Source organism: Strongylocentrotus purpuratus, unplaced genomic scaffold, assembly GCF_000002235.5.
Source record: "Strongylocentrotus purpuratus isolate Spur 01 unplaced genomic scaffold, Spur_5.0 spur5_scaffold_19, whole genome shotgun sequence".
Lineage (NCBI taxonomy): Eukaryota > Metazoa > Echinodermata > Echinoidea > Camarodonta > Strongylocentrotidae > Strongylocentrotus > Strongylocentrotus purpuratus.
The window spans coordinates 20,219,008-20,237,064 of NW_022145604.1; the positions used below are offsets into that span (position 1 = coordinate 20,219,008).

An 18,057-nucleotide genomic window follows, 5' to 3' on the forward strand; every position below is an offset into this window, starting at 1 on the left:
AAAGAGACAAATAATACAACAATAAATCACGTCTTTTTTAATAATAATAATAATAATAAAAACGTTACTTATATAAATAAATAAATTCTGATCCCGAGTCCAGTGACTTATTTTGTATGTATTTATGAGAGGACAGCAATCCCCAGGAACTCTTTGGGAGTTCCAGTTGAAAATTGAATTGGAAAAATTCAATATTCAATATTATCATAAATCAATTGGTAATTGCAATTGCAAGAAATAAATAATGAAACTTGATTCAGACATTGACAAAGACATAAATCAGTGACAATTTCTTAGAAACAGTTGATAATACATTATAAATATTAATAAAAAAGAGTTAATACTGTTACAGAGTGACGATTAAATACAAGATGTTAAACATTTTAGCACTATTAACAAGGAATAGACGAAATGATTTTTTAAATTCTTGTATCCATTTTCAATTTTCGCTTCAGATTGGAACAATGCAGCACCAACTCACAGGCCAATGCATGGGACTGAAGAAGAAATTGGACAAAGAAGTAATGAAATCATTTGTAATACTTGAAGAATGCAACTCATTATCGACCCAACAGTGGGCCATCTTAGAAACATTTACTGAAATCACGTGGAGATAGCACACAGCAAATATTGCAATTCAGGACCCTGTTTCATAAAACAATTGTTATCAATAACAAATGCTAAATTTTGATGACAAATTTTCTCTCATCCAATTAGATGCTTATAACAGTAGTCATACATTGTAACTTGTTATCGGTGACAATTTTTATGAAACAAGGCCCATATTTCAAATATAGGATCATAACTACTGTAATAAAATGTATTAACAACACTCAAGGGCACTTGCAATAGTATATTGTATCCCATAGAATCATGTTTGGACTATTTGATTTGATTTGATTTGATTTGATTTTGTTCTGCATTCATATAAGTACACAGTGTTTTTATATAAGAATAATGATATAAAGTACAATAAGTATGTTTCTGACAATGAATCATAAATGAGCAAATATATATAACAATTGTTATTTTCAAACCAAAATGATGAACTGTCACAAATACTAAATTTCATCAAACATTACAAAATTATTTGCGGAAGAAGGATTGTCATTGTAAGAAATGATTATACGACAGCCCCAGACAAGCCTCATGAAATAGATTAACACATTTATTCAGCAGAACGGATAGGTAATTAAAAATACAAATTTTAATGATGGTGATATTAACAATGCAAGATGAGGAGGAGGATGAAGATCGTGATGAAGATCGATGATGATGATGATGATGATGATAATGTATACTACATCATTGTAATGTTTTCCAATTTCGAGAAATGATTGGCGTTCGTGTCGATATAAGTAGAACTCTCTAAATTATAGGAGATGAAACCAACTTTTGGGGAGTCATATTTATTAGGGATCGCTTCATTTGAGGTGGCAGTCTACTATCAAACTATATAGTCAAAGTTACTCTCAAAAGAGTTAATTAAATCACCAGTTTGGAGTGGATAACACAATCACTTGGAGTGGATTCGACCCAAAAGGACGCGATCCCTCATAATGAGTCCTACAATAAAGTTGGTTTCCACTCCTCGGCATTAAGAATAACATGATCGTAAATACTTTCAAGAAAGCAACTTTAGGCAATTGTTTCAGTAGCCTTGTCCATTGCCGGTTGAATTATGTAAACAGTACACTGTCATATTTACACAATTCGAACATGGTTTCTACAAGCAGTAAGTGAGTTGATTTATTGAAACTCTTTTCGAACGTGTTTCATGTTGAAGTGTGTATTTTATTGATTTACAGGGTCATGTACAGGACCAAAGATTGTTTTAGGACCAACCGAAACATTCTCTGAAAAACGAGGGAACTCCTGTTTTATTTGAGCAAACATTACATGGAATGTTGTGTAATCTAAATATGTTGGTTTCACAGAAATGAATTCATGTGATTAATTTCTTAATGAAAATATCCATTAATTTGGCTAAAGCTAGGGTAATAATTTCCAAAACTCTTTGGAAACGCATTGTTAATATATTATGCGCTATACAAGAACTGAATATTATTATTATAATGGTGATAAAAAAGAGGGGGGAATGACTTCAATTTGTTTTTAAACAGAAAACTCAAGTCCCCCTTGCAAACATTCCTATACATATCTATAGTCACTTAATCCTCGTTATAGTGACTGTGGCATTTAATTGCTCTTTGTATAATTATACAAAAGGAGACATTATAATCCAATTGCAGCTCCTATTTAACAACTAAAAGGTGTAGGATGTCATCCCCTAACAGATAGAACTTCTCACTGAGTTTGAGGAAATTGTGAGATCCCTAGAAATTAACAACTTTTGCTCTTCTTTTTATTGGACCAAATTGTATGATCGGCCAAGAGCCAGAAAGGCATAACAGAGCAGCATCCAAAGTGAATGTCTTTCTTGTTCTGGTTTTATTTTTTTAAAACGTTCGTTACAATGTGTCAAGACCAAATATCTGTGTTGCTTAAATTGTAGTAACCCAATTAAGAAACACACATCAGGGCCCCGTCTTACAAAGAGTTACGATCGATCCAAATCAATCGTAAGTCCTCCAATCAATCGCAAGTTTGCAGTCTCCTATCTCTTATGTACATAGTTACGATTGATATCAATCGCAAATAAGTTACGATTGATATCAACTCTTTGTAAGACGGGGCCCAGATCAGTCTATATCTTACTAATATAAACATAACGGTAGATATAATATTGTCTACTATACAATGGACCAAACAACAGATATATCATCTTGTATAACCAATGTTTTGTTTGTTATCGGTCGTTTTAGGTTCGATCGGGCAATGTGACCGATGTATTTAATAGGCTGCAATGTTTTCAGGTGTTCCGTGCAAAATAAATTCCAAACAACTCATGTCAAAGGCTGACAGTTTTGATAACTTTTGCAATGAATTAATATACGTTCTGTTAGTTATAGAAGTGATTTTCGTCAAAATGTAATGTTTTATGTAAATTTGCCATTTGTATGCCTCCGCCCACTGAAAGTGGTGCCGGAGGCATTATTTAATTTTGTGTCTTCATGTTGATATTTATTTTCACTCTCAATAAAAATAATGCTATTTACATAAAAACTTAATTCGTTGTTTATAGTCCATGAAAACATACTTGATTGATACAAATATACCGTGTGCTTACTATACAGAGGGGGGTATTTAGTATAGTAGCATGTATCATTACCCCCACCTTTAGCCTAGCCGCCATTACAGCGCTCTAGCATTTCAAGGAATTAATTCCTGCCAGGTACCCATTTACCTCACCTGGTTCGAGTATGATACTTTTCTATAAAGGTAACTGAGGTAATTTAATTCTGTCAGTAGAAGTTCAGTTGCTGGCTGCGTTCGGGATTTGAATGCATACACTGCAACAGACGATTTGCCAAAATCTTGCCTCCGCTTTTCTGAAAGAAACATGAAACACAACGGTCGGTTATTGAAAATATAGACCCAGAGGTATGTGAAACAATAAAGATTGACATTAGAAGAAAGTTACCCTCATCTCATACTCTCATCTTCTTCTCATACTTCTTTCCTACTTCTTCTTCTTCCTCTTCCTCTTCCTCTTCCTCTTCCTCTTCTTCTTCTTCTTCTTCTTCTTCTTCTTCTTCTTTTTCTTCTTCTTCTTCTTCTTCTTCTTCTTCTTCTACATCCTTTTCTTTTCTATCTCCTACCTGGGCCTCCTCTTTTTCATATTTTTGTCTTCTTGCCCTTTTTCCCTTTTCAACCTCTTTTGGGGTTTGTTTCTTTGTACATGTAATTGTCTTTCAAAATTTCGAATTTCTTTCATCTTCCCTCTTTTTCGTCGATGTCCTACTCTTTTAGATTTCCTCTCTATTGTTTTTTTTTTGGTATCGTTAATTAAAAATAATTCGATAAATTAAAAGCGCATTGCTGTCAATATTATTTACTGTTTTCGAATTCATGAATCTATTCGATCATTATGTTTTACAGAGAACAGCATATTGAGGTGTTGATTGGTGATTTTGAAAAAACTCGTTATAAATTTGAGATAAACTGCAAACAGTTTATTGTGTCGTTGATATTTATGGTTTATTGGTGTATATACTAAGAAACGCCTATTCGGAGCAAAATGCGGAAAAAATGCTATTCGTGTAAACTTAAACGCATAGTTAGATAGACAGAGAGAGAGTATGAGAGAGAGAGAGAGAGAGACAAAAAGGGGGGGGGGGTTAAGAAAATGAGAGAGAAAGGGAGAGGGGAGGAGAGATTGACATATGGGGAGAGTAAAAGAGAGGGAAGAGAGAGAGAGATCAGAGGAGAGTTAATCAAACTATAATAGTAATCATCTGCTCACCTTTCTCCATTTGTGTCCCTTCAGAGTTCTAGGCGCATTGCTCCTCACATGTCTTTCACCTCTCTTCTCCATCTTCAATAAAATCTGTCATGAAAGAGAAACAAAAGAGAAAGAGAAAGAGAAAGGGTGAGAAAGAGAAAGAGAGAGAGGATCTTCTAAAGATGCAAACTTCCATAACACTGAAATCGTTATCTAACATTATGTTGAAGGTTGAGGATAGGAATATAAGAACTCTGAATTGCACCCCCCCCCCTCCTCCCCTCTATGTAGTTTAGACATTAGTTTGATTTTGTTTTCTTCTTCATTTCCGCTAATTTAAAAAACAAAATGAGAATGATTTGATTTGTTTGAATTATAATCAATAGAATTTTGCTTCTTTGCATTTGCACAAAAATATTGTAAACATTAATTCTAACGGAGGGCGGGAGAAGAGCCCCAAAATCCCCCCCCCCCCCTCCGTTCCCCCGTTCTACAACTTGCACATTACTAAACATACAATATCACTGTTCTTGCATCTCCATATCGCCACTGTGATTCTTCTGAGTCCATTGTATGCTTTCTGAACCCACCACCCCACCCTAGGGATGATATTGAAGGGTGGGGGCAGGAATCCCGTCATCTGATCGTACTCTAGCATCATCCGTGTCCGGGCAAAGTGCCACTCCTTACGCGCATTCTCCTAGACAAGCAAAGAGATAAAACATCAACATTAATCATGATGAAAAACCTCTGTAACAATATTGTAACACATTGGGCATGTTACGTCTCTATGTGCCAATTCCAATGTGCTTTGGAGCTATGTTACACCACCTTTGGTTCCAGCCCTGGTTCCAGCAACTAACCATGCCCAATGTATTTAAAGGATTCAATCCCACCAAGTAATAACTATACCTAGCTAGGTCGAGAGTGGAGAGTGACAGAGAGACAGATAGAGAGACAAAGACAGACAGACATACATAGAGAGAGAGAGAGAGAGAGAGAGAGAGAGAGAGAGAGAGAGAGAGAGAGAGAGAGAGCGAGTTGGGGAAGTCTTTGCGGTGATCACCAATCGCCCTTACCCGCTAAGTCCCGCTTACCTCAACGCGTGAGTAGGTATTACTGAGCATGGCAATCAAGGCGTTTAGCATGATGGTGACCACGAGTACCATGTAGACACCGAACAGGACAATGCCCACGCCCTGGGTTAACCAGAGATTGTCCGACACCCTGAGCGTATCGACGCTCGTCTCGCCGTAAAGCGCCCAGAAGAGAGCCACCACTGACTTGGAAATCCTGGCAAGGTTCAACGAAAAGATAAACATGTGTAATTAACAAACAACCAATTTGAATAAATAAATTAACTTATTAAAACGAACTAGGCAGATCCGTGTTTACTAAAAGAAAGCGCGTCGAATTGTTTAACAACCGCGAGAGCCCACAGTTCCTGGGTCGTGTAATCGTTTTATACATTATTGTTAGTCTCACAGACTGGTGGGATTATGTCATCTCTATTATCCAGCTTTGGAGATGGTGTCATCCTGTATAAATATTTTTAAATAAATAAATAAATAAGCAAATAAATAAATAGTTTAAGTTTTAAAAATATCCCAACAAGCTTTGAGAGTGTTAGCCAGCACTGGTGCAGTGAGAAAACAAAATCGACGAATAGGATTTTAGATACTCGCGCGAAAAGAAAACGAATTAATCTCGCTTTGAAGTTCTTGCTTACGTCTCAAAAGAAAGGGTCATACACTCATCCGAAGTGGGATCCATACGGCATTCGTCATCGTCCTGCGTGTTATAGGTGGCGTAGAGCTGGGTGAAACCCATGCCGAAGGCGGTCAGCACGAAGACCAGCAGACACGCGAATCGACCCATGTCCTTCAAAATGGCGCCGAAGGAGATTTGAAGGGGACCGACAAACTGGAACGCGACGGTCGCATGTAGTAGGCGAAGAAACGACAATATATTAGCCACTGAAATCACAACAAAAGGAGAAAACATAAAAGTTTGTCAGTGATAGTTTATATATTTCAAATTTTTCGTTCTTTTTCAATCGATTCCCATGCTTTTCAGTTATTATTTCGCTTGTGTTCAGCTTCTTTTGGCCTTTCATATCAACTACAATATATTTATCAAATTTATCAGAAATGCTTGAAATATATATTTAAACAATTCAATACATGGAGGGGGTCTGCACTCATGCGTAAGAGGCTCTCCTCATTAGTTGATGATATATTACATAACTATACACAAACATATATTTACGTATAATATAAGATATATATAATATAATATCAAACAGATGCAAAAGACAAATCATGAGATCAGGAATATAAAATAATCATATGTTGTTCAGTTCATATTAGAGGGGTACTGCTCACACTCTAATATAGAAGGCGCACATCCCTTATTGAAAGTCATTGTGGTACACCGCAATTAGAAAAATAGATGACCGGCCTCTTGTATTCTTGTGCCCCTCTAAAACCTTACTTGTTAAAGATGTTTGGAATAAATGTTGCACATGCCCTTCCTTACTTGTCAGAGATTTTTGTATCATAACCCCCCCCCCCCCCCCCCCCCCCCCCCATTCAAAGAGCCATATGTACGCCCTTGGCAACGACTGATTCTTTCACGTACCTGAAAAGCAGATTTCGGCGATGAGTTGTGGGTCGAACGTGTCCCACGCCCGTCTCTCCACCTCATACTTGTCGAAATGGAAGTGAAATACCTTGTTCAGGTGGAAAAATGAATGAGATGACGAAATGGCTGTGTTGTTGCTGATAGGTAAAGAGAAAGAGAGAGAGAGAGAGAGAGAGAGAGAGAGAGAGAAGAGATTAAGAGAGGGGGTTGGAGGGGTAGGCAGGGAAGAGAAAGAGAGAGAGAGAGAGAGAGAGAGAGAGAGAAAGAGAGAGAAAGAGATTAAGAGAGGGGGTTGGAGGGGTAGGGAGGGAAGAGAAAGAGAGAGAGAGAGAGAGAGAGAGAGAGAGAGAGAAAGAGATTAAGAGAGGGGGTTGGAGGGGTAGGGAGGGAAGAGAAAGAGAGAGAGAGAGAGAGAAAGAGATTAAGAGAGGGGTTGGAGGGGTAGGGAGGGAAGAGAAAGAGAGAGAGAGAGAGAGATTAAGAGAGGGGGTTGGAGAGGTAGGGAGGGAAGAGAAAGAGAGAGAGAGAGAGAGAGAGAAAGAGATTAAGAGAGGGGGTTGGAGGGGTAGGGAGGGAAGAGAGAGAGAGAGAGAGAGAGAGAGAGAGAGAGAGAAAGAGATTAAGAGAGGGGGTTGGAGGGGTAGGGAGGGAAGAGAAAGAAAGAGAGAGAGAGAGAGAGAGAGAGAAAGAGATTAAGAGAGGGGGTTGGAGGGGTAGGGAGGGAAGAGAAAGAAAGAGAGAGAGAGAGAGAGAGAGAGAGAAAGAGATTAAGAGAGGGGGTTGGAGGGGTAGGGAGGGAAGAGAAAGAGAGAGAGAGAGAGAGAGAAAAGGAGATTAAGAGAGGGGGTTGGAGGGGTGGGGAGGGAAGAGAAAGAGAGAGAGAGAGAGAGAGAGAGAGAGAGAGAGAGAGAGAGAGAGAGAAGAGATTAAGAGAGGGGGTTGGAGAGGTGGGGAGGGAAGAGAAAGAGAGAGAGAGAAATAGAGAGAGAAAGGGGCGGTTAGGGAATAGAATGAATAAAATAGTGCGAGATGAAAAGGATAATTACCTTGATATGGAAACAAATCTCAATATTTTGTAAAAACCAATTTCGTTAGATTTCTTCTGCTCCTCTCCCTCCACCTCCTTCCCCTCCCCTCCTCCTTCTTCTTAGTTTGATATTACCGCATATAGGACATTGAACTTGATAGGGATGGTTTAAAAGAATACTATCAGAAACATAAATGGCCGTTAAATATTCATCCATTAAGTATTGAATGAAAAAAGAGCACGATTCACAAATACAATTATTCATTAAACCATTTTTTAATATCACGCGGCATCTTTATACAGCAAGTTAAAAAAATCTATAAATATTTGTTATTTCTTTCGAAGTTCAATCGCATATCGCAACCCGAATTATAGTGGCGTATACAGACAAAGGCCGGACCAGGAGGGGTAAAACATCCCAGCCTATTGCAATTCATATATTATTAAAGGTAATACAAAGTTTTGGGAAAATTTGAAAATTGGGTGGATAGTGAATCTTTACAATTTGATATATTTGGATGCCCTGTGGATGTATTAAAAGCACCAAAAAATTTAGCTCCTAAAACACTTCTGCTTTCGAGAAAAATTGAATATAAAAATTTACCGGTGCTCCCGGTAAATTTTGATGAATTTCAAATAGCCCCTACGGCCGTTCAATGGTAGCTGCGACCATGACAATCTCAGAATATGTAGTTCTGATATATAATTTCCAAATGGGAATAGCTAATCGGTCGATTTTAGTCAAGAAGCATGTTTCTTCATTTTTTTATTTTTTTTTTTCTTCATTTGAAAACCTGGTTTTCTTAGATGGGGTTTTACCGCCCAAAGTGAATCATTTTGTGAAGAAAAAGCAATTTGAAAAACAAAATATATACAGTTCTTTCGTTCGTGTACCACTAGTATATAAAGGTGTCTATGGTGGGTTTTTTCGTGTTTTTCTTGATCGAAAATCTATTAATCTTCAAATATGCTAGCGTAATTACGAGAGAACATAGCTTACATGTACAAGATGTCTGCATCTCCCGTCTGCGATCCATCAGCGAAATTATGAAGAGAGGAAACAAATAAACGAAACAGAAACAAACAAATAAATAAATAAACCATCAAACAAGAAATTTTACAATTAACAGTCCTAAAACTTTATTCCCGAATATAATTCAATAGCGCTTTCCAAATCATGAGACTTATATACAGGTGTTTTTTTTTAATCAAACTAAAATTACATTGAAATCAAATCCTGATATTTTATCAGTATAAAGTAACTAAACTAAGAAAGAAATCAGAGATTTCCTTAATTTAAACAAAAACTTCACAATTGTTTAAAAAATGATACTGTACATAAGATCGTACTACCCTTGGCAACAATAATTGATATCACATATTACATAGAGTAAAAGTTGGTCACTAAATCAAACAGATATCATAGGATTATCATCCGTCGAAATGCAAAACAGATTATGAGAAAATCATATCAATTAAAATCAAGACCGCAACTAGCAACTAAATCAATTCCTGTTAATACCAAAGAGCAAGACCAAAAAGTCGAAGAATATTATTGACCGTCAGTCATGCAACCCCATCTTAAATTGGCAGAGGTACAACAAAATGTCAAGGTAAAATTCAGGTATATAACATGTTTGAGGAGCAACCCTTTTTAGCAGTTATTGCTAATATAATATTCTTCAAAACTTATTAAGAAGAATGAAGAAACTCCACAAAACATTACCTTCACCAAAAATCAAACTTCTCTTTGAGAAGACAATGATCTTACCACAGTAATACTGATGCTTAGGGCAATGTATGACCAGTGGAGAGCTATTGATGCGAAATCAACTATATGCCAGTACACTCGGAGATATGTTTTCAAGCCTTGGATGTAGACTAGCGTCACATGTTGCAAAGTCATTCCTGTAAAAAGAGTCATGCATATAAAGTGATAGGGGGAAATGAAAAAAGGGGGTGGAGTAGGATGCACTCAGATATTGAGAGAGATAGAGAGAGAGAGAGAGAGAGAGAGAGAGAGAAAAGGAATAGATAAAGACAGAGAGAAGGCATCTCCATCTCCAGAACAAGAAAACATTTTTTTAGCGGCAAATTTACGAAACAAAAATAATTCTAAATTTGTAAAATGTTGTTGCCAGGATTATAATTACCATCTGGAAGGTTGGATAATTTCCAGCCACGGCTTTTTGCTAATTTCAAACATTGGTCCGCTTTAAGACGGGGGTAAACAGGGAAATCCCACCAGTATGACTAGACAGAGATCCGACAAAAATAACTGCACACCAAACCGAACATGATCGGCAGCTCATGAGTGCGAAAGTTGTCGGAAGATTGTCGGAAGGTCTTGGACCGTCTGTCTCGTTATTTTTCTAAAAATTCGGTCTCGTGGGTTGTACTCGAGTAAACAACACCACCACCAACAATAGCAATACTTACCTATGACCCATATAAACACCACGATGAAGCGCGACCCCAACGGGAAAATTGTGTAAGTGTAACGGACGCAATTGAATCCTCTGGGGTCGTGCCGGAAAGTGATGAAATCGGGACACTCCATTATCGTAATGGAGATGCCCATAGTCATGTAGAGTAGTGCGTGAAGAAAGAGGATTTGTGAACACGTCTGGAGGATGTGCTGTACAAATCTGAATGTGGAAGAGGTGGGGTGTGTTTACACAATACACAAGATAATATTCTTTGTGTGTATCAAGGTTTAGACGGTAAACGGATTAATCTTTAGCGATAAGCCTTTCTGAATGCAGAGGACATGTGAACACATCTAGAGAGTACCCTGTACAAACCAATACGTGGAAGAGATAGGATATGTTTACATCTTCTTAAGATAACAGATCCGAGGGTTAACGGTTTGGAAGCAATATTAGCAACACATGCACAAAGAAGGATACTTACTAATTGTACTGGTAGGCTTATATAACAAATAAGAAATGTGAATACTTCTCATACGTTTTTGCGGATATTCTGTACAAAAGTGTAAATAGGAGAGATGGGGGTATGTTAACATCTACATAAGACAATAGTGTATATCATTCAACACAATACACTCTGAAAGCACAAACAGATTTATTAAGTAATAGCTCCATCTGAAAAGGAGGATATTAGTAAACAGGTCTTTTGAATGTTCATACTCGATTTCAATCTATTTCAATGAATAGCGGTGTAGAGTATACACTTTTGCCCATAAGTTGGAATGTCATTGTTACCTCTTTTCATGAAATGATTGTGACGATATGGTTTATTCTTGATAAATACAGTTTCCATCTTCTTGGAGCTTTATTGATCAGTCTCTATGAGCATTTAGATTACTCAATAATGCTCTGAGAAGATTTAAACTCTGTCTTTCAATAGGAAATCATATTTTCACAGTTACCTCTTCAAAAGTGGTACACCAAAGTTATTCCAACTTTTTGTGGCAACAGTTTTTTAAAAATAATTTGCAAGATATTCTACAGAAGAATTTCTCTTTTTACTCACGGGGTAGCCATTAGCTTGTCGAACCGTCGGACACAGCGTATATTCTCCGGTAGAACGATGTCGAAAATACAGATGATGGGCGATAAAATGGAAATAAGAAGCACCAAGAAAATACTGGCAATTTGACTGCACGAACTCCAAGGTATGGGGCCGTCAGCGTACCACCATTGTAGCATGTATTCTTGACAGTAACTATGAGACAGAAACTGTATAGGAAAGGTGGAAGAGAAGGGTAAATTTTAGTATCCATGTCCTGTGTTTTTTAAAAATATTTATAATGTCTAGATAAACGGACATCGTTATGCGTAACGGGGTCTCAGTCAATCTGTAGAAATACTGTGAGCATACGTGACCAGAGGGTTTCCAGACACCCCTTAAACGAGGATTCTTCTGAAGCCAAAATATACCCTAAATGAGGATTTCGCTTGTTTTTTTCTCCCGAATTTACACCCTACACGGGTATTTCACAAAAGTAAAATCCTAAACAAGCATTGTAATGTTGTAACCCCTTGAGCATTTTGAAGTGCGATAGGGATTACCATTTAAGTTGTTGACAATGTAAAATAAATCAAATTGCGCTTCTGATGTAACATTCACAATATAAAAATGTTATTCAATAGAGGAGCAATGGCATAACCTGTACACTTACATAAGGATTTAATGTACATGTAGTGTTTACATAAAGTACACAATGTACAGTGAAAAATTCCTGTTCTACTATGCAAAACAATTATAAGGGACCAGCTTTTATTAACAATAGTTACCATTTGGTATTCCAATCGCACTACTCGCTTCAAGCGCCCCATGGGATCGGAGAGTACCCCTCTCTTCGACACGCTTCTTCGCGTACCGTCTGACGCCGCTCTCTCGTTGAGGGCCTCCCATATTTCATCCTTTCGAGTTGCGCAGTCGAGAAGCCGCGTAAGAAGGAATTCCAGTCGGCTGTGTATGATCTCATAACACGAGGTGAACACCGGCCTCTCGTGTCGCATCTGTTCCTTGAGTCGCTCGCCCCACAGCAACGCCGTTTCGATGGGGTCATCAGAGGTCAACAGGATGTACGCGTCGCTGGTCATTGATTGGAACCACTGCAGACGTGCGAGGGCTTGCTCCAGCGGGTCGTCATTGACGCGCGCAAGTGTCTCCTCTTCAGTCGGCATAGTGGCCCCATTGTCTAGGAGTAACTGTACAGTTCGAAACAAATCTTTTTATTTTAATGTTATATTATTTTCGCTCTTTAATGGAAATGTTCCACAAGAATCCAATCAAAATAACATTTCTTGGCCTCGAAAATGTGCCTTTTACTGTTAGAGAAGCCATGTCCCATCATCTTCTCTTTCTCAAAACCAAGCTTCTTTCATCCCCTCTTTCTCCTCCTCCTCTTCTCTTTCATCTTCCTCTTCTTCGGCTCTGCCTTTTTAAAATCATGTGTGCTTCCTTTTTAAGCTCGGATAGATCCGAGACCATTTCAAGCAGAAGAAAAAAAATCAGAAAAATGCTGACATAGTATTTTTCGTTTAATTTGTGGTGTGTAGCCTTAAAGATAAAGTTAAGTTCTGCTCATGCGATTGCATTGTGAAAGAAAAGGTGTGGAATGGATCAGAAAAAGATGATCATGTAGCATGTAAGTATTGGTGTGTACTGCAGTGTTCTGGAGTCATCAAAATCATAATAAATTTGCCCCAGTCTTTGTAAAGTAGCAAGCACTGTAAACAGAAAGATGTATATGTCATTGATTGCACAAATGGTGTCGGGCCTACTTACCTTGATTTCCTTATCTTTCTATGCTGATTACTCAACCAGTGTACATTTTCTACCAAAATTGTTTGGCAAATGACATTCATTTGTAATCTTGAACATTCAGTGTAAGTTTTGTTTGGTTCTGTGAGAATTCATCTTCTTTCTTTTTTTAAAACCAGTACTAAAGTTTATCTTTAACTACGGTATACAGATTAAACTGTAGTATAACATTCAATTTATGACATATAGTTCTATACCTTGAAATAAACGTTGAACTTGAGGTACATGTATATAAGTGAGTATATAGATCAATCGTCTTATATTAAGGTATTCATTTTCAGATTATGGAAATAGAACTAAAAGGATTCTCTATAATGCCTTACCTCAACAATTATTAGGTCATCCAATTTCGAAGCCAGCAGGAGAGGAGTGGTATTAGGTGGAAAGTTGTTGGTCACGGCGAATCTGTTTTTCAAGTCGGTTCCTTTGCTGTCTGCCTGAAATAAAATTAATTGAAACACTAAAGTGAATGGTTTTGGGATGTTGTTCATGGGTATGTCCCATTCCGATTAAAAAAATAAACACACACATTAAAGAAAAACATAATATATTTTGCACAACGATAATTTACTTGTTAGGTCTTGTAACAGATAAAGATGTAAATTCCTTATAATTTTCCATTAGCTTGGAAATATCTTTTTAGTTTATATTAAGGTCATTTTATTGGGCAAAATACAATATATTTCTAACCAATTTTCTCTTTCTTTTTCATTATCATATTTCGAAAATAATTATACAAAACACTCAAATAAAATGGCTATTCTAATTAGATCGGATTGTTGTTTGGTAAAATGATGAACTGTAGAGATGCTTATAATTTGATTATTTTCCGTGAACAAAACAAAAACCTTTGGAATAACTACACGTATATTGGGTCCCACGTAGTAGAAATACTATTTGATAAACATCATCATCATTATTACATAGTACGGTAACACAAAGCCTAGAAGCTTTGCATTATATTTTGATTGATATATAAACGTAATTTGAATTTACATATAATTTTTAGTTGTATATTAATTGGTTTGGTTTGGCTCACGAGTCGGGCACTTTTGGTCCAATGTTGCATGTTGACTACGGGATGAATTTCTGATTAGATAAACTGTTCGGGTTATTTTTTTTGCCAAGAAATTGGGTATGATTTCTATTATCGAATTACTCTAAATAGTATTTGTATCGAAACCTTTCCCAGTTTAAAGAATCTGAACTCTGATATTACTTTTATTTTGATAATACGTATAACTTAAAACTGCACAATATAGATGATCGAGGCTAGGAACATAGGCTAACTAATCAAAAACATGGGTTAATGCATTTTGTCAACGATAGAGCCCATTACTGGCCACATTATGTAGTTATGTAATCAAATTTGATCCGACCTACTTTTAAGTAAAAATATAAGTGGCACTATTACGTATCATTAGATCGAGGCTAGCAGATAATCTAAAAGAAATGTGGATACCGTCTTTGGCCCAGTCCCAAACCATTTAGACGCACCACCGGCCTTACTATATAGTTGTGCATGGACGCGTCGTCGGGTAGGTTGATGATCTCCATTACGATCTCGACATTGCGTGATTCGATGGCGTGGAGTAGGGCGTCCTCTATGGGCACCTTGCAAGCAATCAAGGTTGTCAAAACATCTGTCGTGGGTAAAGTTCAATGAATAAATATTATTTTGTGCGCTTACTTATAAACTACATGTATTTGTATGAAACTATGAATATCTAAATTCAATACATATTAAGTAATCGTGACGATTATGTGCAATTTGTCCCGTAAGACATGTCTTCTTTTTTCTTCATTTCATAAAAAGGAAATAATATCTTAATATGACCATTCAGTGTCAGTGATACCAGGATGAACCATTAGTCAATCATCATATTAAGTGATTCACATTTTTGGATGAATTTCAAGACGGTGGTATGAGACACTTTGCACGGAGTCGCCGTGAGGTGGTTTTAAGTTTGCAATTGATTTGGAATACATTACAACTATACAAGACGGGGCTCTAGTCCAAATTTTCTTTTAATTCATTGTATTCGTGTATTTGAGAATAAATGGATCTGAGTAAAATCTCAGCATTTTTAATTTGATGCCATTTCAAAATTTGTCATCATTCAATTCGGTGGTTCTTCGCCTTTTTAATTGTTTGGATAGCATTAATAATAATAATAATATTTAATTTTTATATAGCGCTTAATACAAATGTCTTTAAGCGCTTTACAAATATTCTATTCGATCCGCATTCACTTACTTTTTTTTTATTTATCCCTTACAACAGTACTCATGAGTTTCTTGAAATATTTATTGGAAGGGAAAGAAGACGAGGACCAACGCGAAAGAGAACATGAGGACCTGGAGAGGAATGACACTGCAAGAGTGTATCAAAATGGCAGATAACAGAGATAATGTGGAAAAATATTGCCAACAACCTCTGAGCTGGAAGAAGATACCTTGATAAACAAAAAGCTCATAGGCCGATTTTCTTTCATTTTGGTATGAATTTCATTTGAGTCTTACTTATCTTTTTGTAAAATAAGGACAAGCCTACTTTTTCCCCAATTCCCCACTACATATCTCCACTTATTCCTCTCTCTCACTTAATCTCATTTCTCTTCATATATCTTACCCTCTTCATCTCTCTCTCTCTCTAACTTTCTCTGTGATTCTACTTTATTATCGTTCTCCCCATTTTCTCTGAGAAAATACCAACGCTATACAGAAAGAGAAGATACTGATTTCTGATTTATTGCCATTTGCATCATTTATTTCAAGGGCTGATTTGTAGTCCAATGCAGTTCATCGAACTTTGAGTCATAAATCTGCTTGTTTTCCTTGTAACAGCAATGTTTGGTTTGGTAGTAGTCATTCTAAACAATTCTCTGCAGCATTAAGTTTGGGCGGATTCTGCTTTTCTTTTGAGATTCATTCGTTTCATGAGCTCGAGTTCGATTTGCTCTGAAGAATTTGAAATGTTGAAGACAGTACAAATCTCTATCTATTCAAAAGTTGGCGATGTGCAAGGAATTGTTGCTCTCTAATTCTGCTTCATGCATCTGAGTGAGAAAGAAAGAGAAAAGAATGCCTTTTTTAAAGGTTTGAAAATGCATGCACGTTTCATTTTCGTTACTAAAATCCTACTGTTTAATACTATACGTTTACTTTTATGTATTCAGCTTTCCTATATGGATAACACTTAATCAAAGGATTTTCTTCTACAAAATTTGCGAATACGAGAAACTTTTATCTTAACTCTTTCTAATTATATAACCCTCGCTTACATTTCACTATACAACATCACACGATATACCAACGTGCTTGAGGAAAATTAAAAATGCTCACCACAGAATGATAAGTGGTCTTTGTTTCATATCAACAGAGTATCCCCTTGATGAGATCTGTATGATCTTCACTGCTCATAATCTGAAGCTGGTTTCAGGGCTTAGGTAGGTTATAATCATGACTTGGTCATTTATCCTACTTTGGTGCAGTTCCAATCTCTGTCTCCTGATGCTGTCTTCTGAAGCTTGTTTCAGGGCTTAGGCAGGTTATAATCATGACTTGGTCATTAATCCTACTTTGGTGCAGTTCCAATCTATGTCTCCTGATGCTGTCTTCTGAAGCTGGTTTCAGGGCTTAGGCAGGTTATAATCATGACTTGGTCATTCATCCTGCCTTGCTGCAGTTCCAATCTCTGTCTCCTGATGATGTCTTCTGAAGCTAATTGCAGGGCTAAGGCAGGTTATAATTATGACTTTGTCATTTATACTGCCTTGCTGCAGTTTCAATCTCTGTCTTCTGAAGCTGGTTTCAGGGCTTAGGCAGGTTGTAATCATGACTTGGTCATTACTCCTGCCTTGCTGCATTTCCAATCTCTGTCTCCTGATGCTGTCTTCTGAAGCTGGTTTCAGGGCATAGGCAGGTAACGCAGGTTATAATCATGACTTGGTCATTTATCCTGCTTTGCTGCAGTTCTAATCTCTGTCTCCTGATGCTGTCTTCTGAAGCTGGTTTCAGGGCTTAGGCAGGTTATAACCATGACTTGGTCATTTATACTGCCTTGCTGCAGTTTCAATCTCTGTCTTCTGAAGCTGGTTTCAGGGCTTAGGCGATTATGATCACGACTTTGTCATTTATCCTGCCATGCTGCATTTCCAATCTCTGTCTCCTGATGCTGTCTTCTGAAGCTGGTTTCAGGGCTTAGGCAGGTTATAACCATGACTTGGTCATTTATCCTGCCTTGCTGCATATCCAATCTCTGTCTCCTGATGATGTCTTCTGAAGCTGGTTTCAGGGCTTAGGCAGGTTATAATCATGACTTGGTCATTTTTCCCCGTGCTGCATTTCCAATCTCTGTCTCCTGATGCTGTCTTCTGAAGCTGGTTTCAGGGCTTAGGCAGATTATGATCATGACTTTGTCATTTCTCCTGCCTTAATTGCTGCCGTTCCATTCTCTGTCTCCTGATGCTGTCTTCTGAAGCTGGTTTCAGGGCTTAGGCAGGTTATAATCATGACTTGGTCATTTATCCTGCTTTGAGGCTCTCCAATTCTGCTACATGCAAATGAGGGAGAAAGAAAGAGAAAAGAAAAGGCCTTTCTAAATGGTTTGAAAATGCATGCACGTTTCATTTTCGTTACTAAAATACTACTGTATAATAATATACGTTTACTTTTATGTACTTAGCTTTCGTCTATGGACAACACTAAATCAAAGGATTTTCTTACACAAAATGTGCGAATATGA

The 18,057-nt window shown here is 37.3% G+C and overlaps 2 protein-coding genes across 3 annotated transcripts in view; one reads left to right on the forward strand and one right to left on the reverse strand.

The window, feature by feature from the left end:
• The window catches only part of LOC100891244 (polypeptide N-acetylgalactosaminyltransferase 13), a 38,528-nt gene extending 35,402 nt beyond the window's left edge, over positions 1–3,126 (forward strand). For both annotated transcript variants that reach the window (XM_030990548.1, XM_030990549.1), the window contains exon 11: positions 456–3,126. In XM_030990548.1, the coding sequence (XP_030846408.1) occupies positions 456–617 (162 nt within the window). In that variant the 3' untranslated portion in view covers positions 618–3,126. The remainder of the gene's footprint in view (positions 1–455) is intronic.
• LOC115918788 (transient receptor potential-gamma protein-like) overlaps positions 2,463–18,057 on the reverse strand; it is a 28,992-nt gene continuing 13,397 nt past the window's right edge. Inside the window, exons 2-14 of the mRNA XM_030990547.1 lie at positions 14,820–14,953; positions 13,634–13,747; positions 12,275–12,694; positions 11,511–11,716; positions 10,455–10,663; positions 9,787–9,923; positions 9,016–9,041; positions 6,986–7,125; positions 6,075–6,321; positions 5,443–5,638; positions 4,863–5,045; positions 4,367–4,450; positions 2,463–3,452 (exon numbers count right to left, since the gene is read on the reverse strand). Coding sequence (XP_030846407.1) covers positions 3,366–3,452; positions 4,367–4,450; positions 4,863–5,045; positions 5,443–5,638; positions 6,075–6,321; positions 6,986–7,125; positions 9,016–9,041; positions 9,787–9,923; positions 10,455–10,663; positions 11,511–11,716; positions 12,275–12,694; positions 13,634–13,747; positions 14,820–14,953 — 2,183 coding nt within the window. The 3' untranslated portion in view covers positions 2,463–3,365. The remainder of the gene's footprint in view (positions 3,453–4,366; positions 4,451–4,862; positions 5,046–5,442; positions 5,639–6,074; positions 6,322–6,985; positions 7,126–9,015; positions 9,042–9,786; positions 9,924–10,454; positions 10,664–11,510; positions 11,717–12,274; positions 12,695–13,633; positions 13,748–14,819; positions 14,954–18,057) is intronic.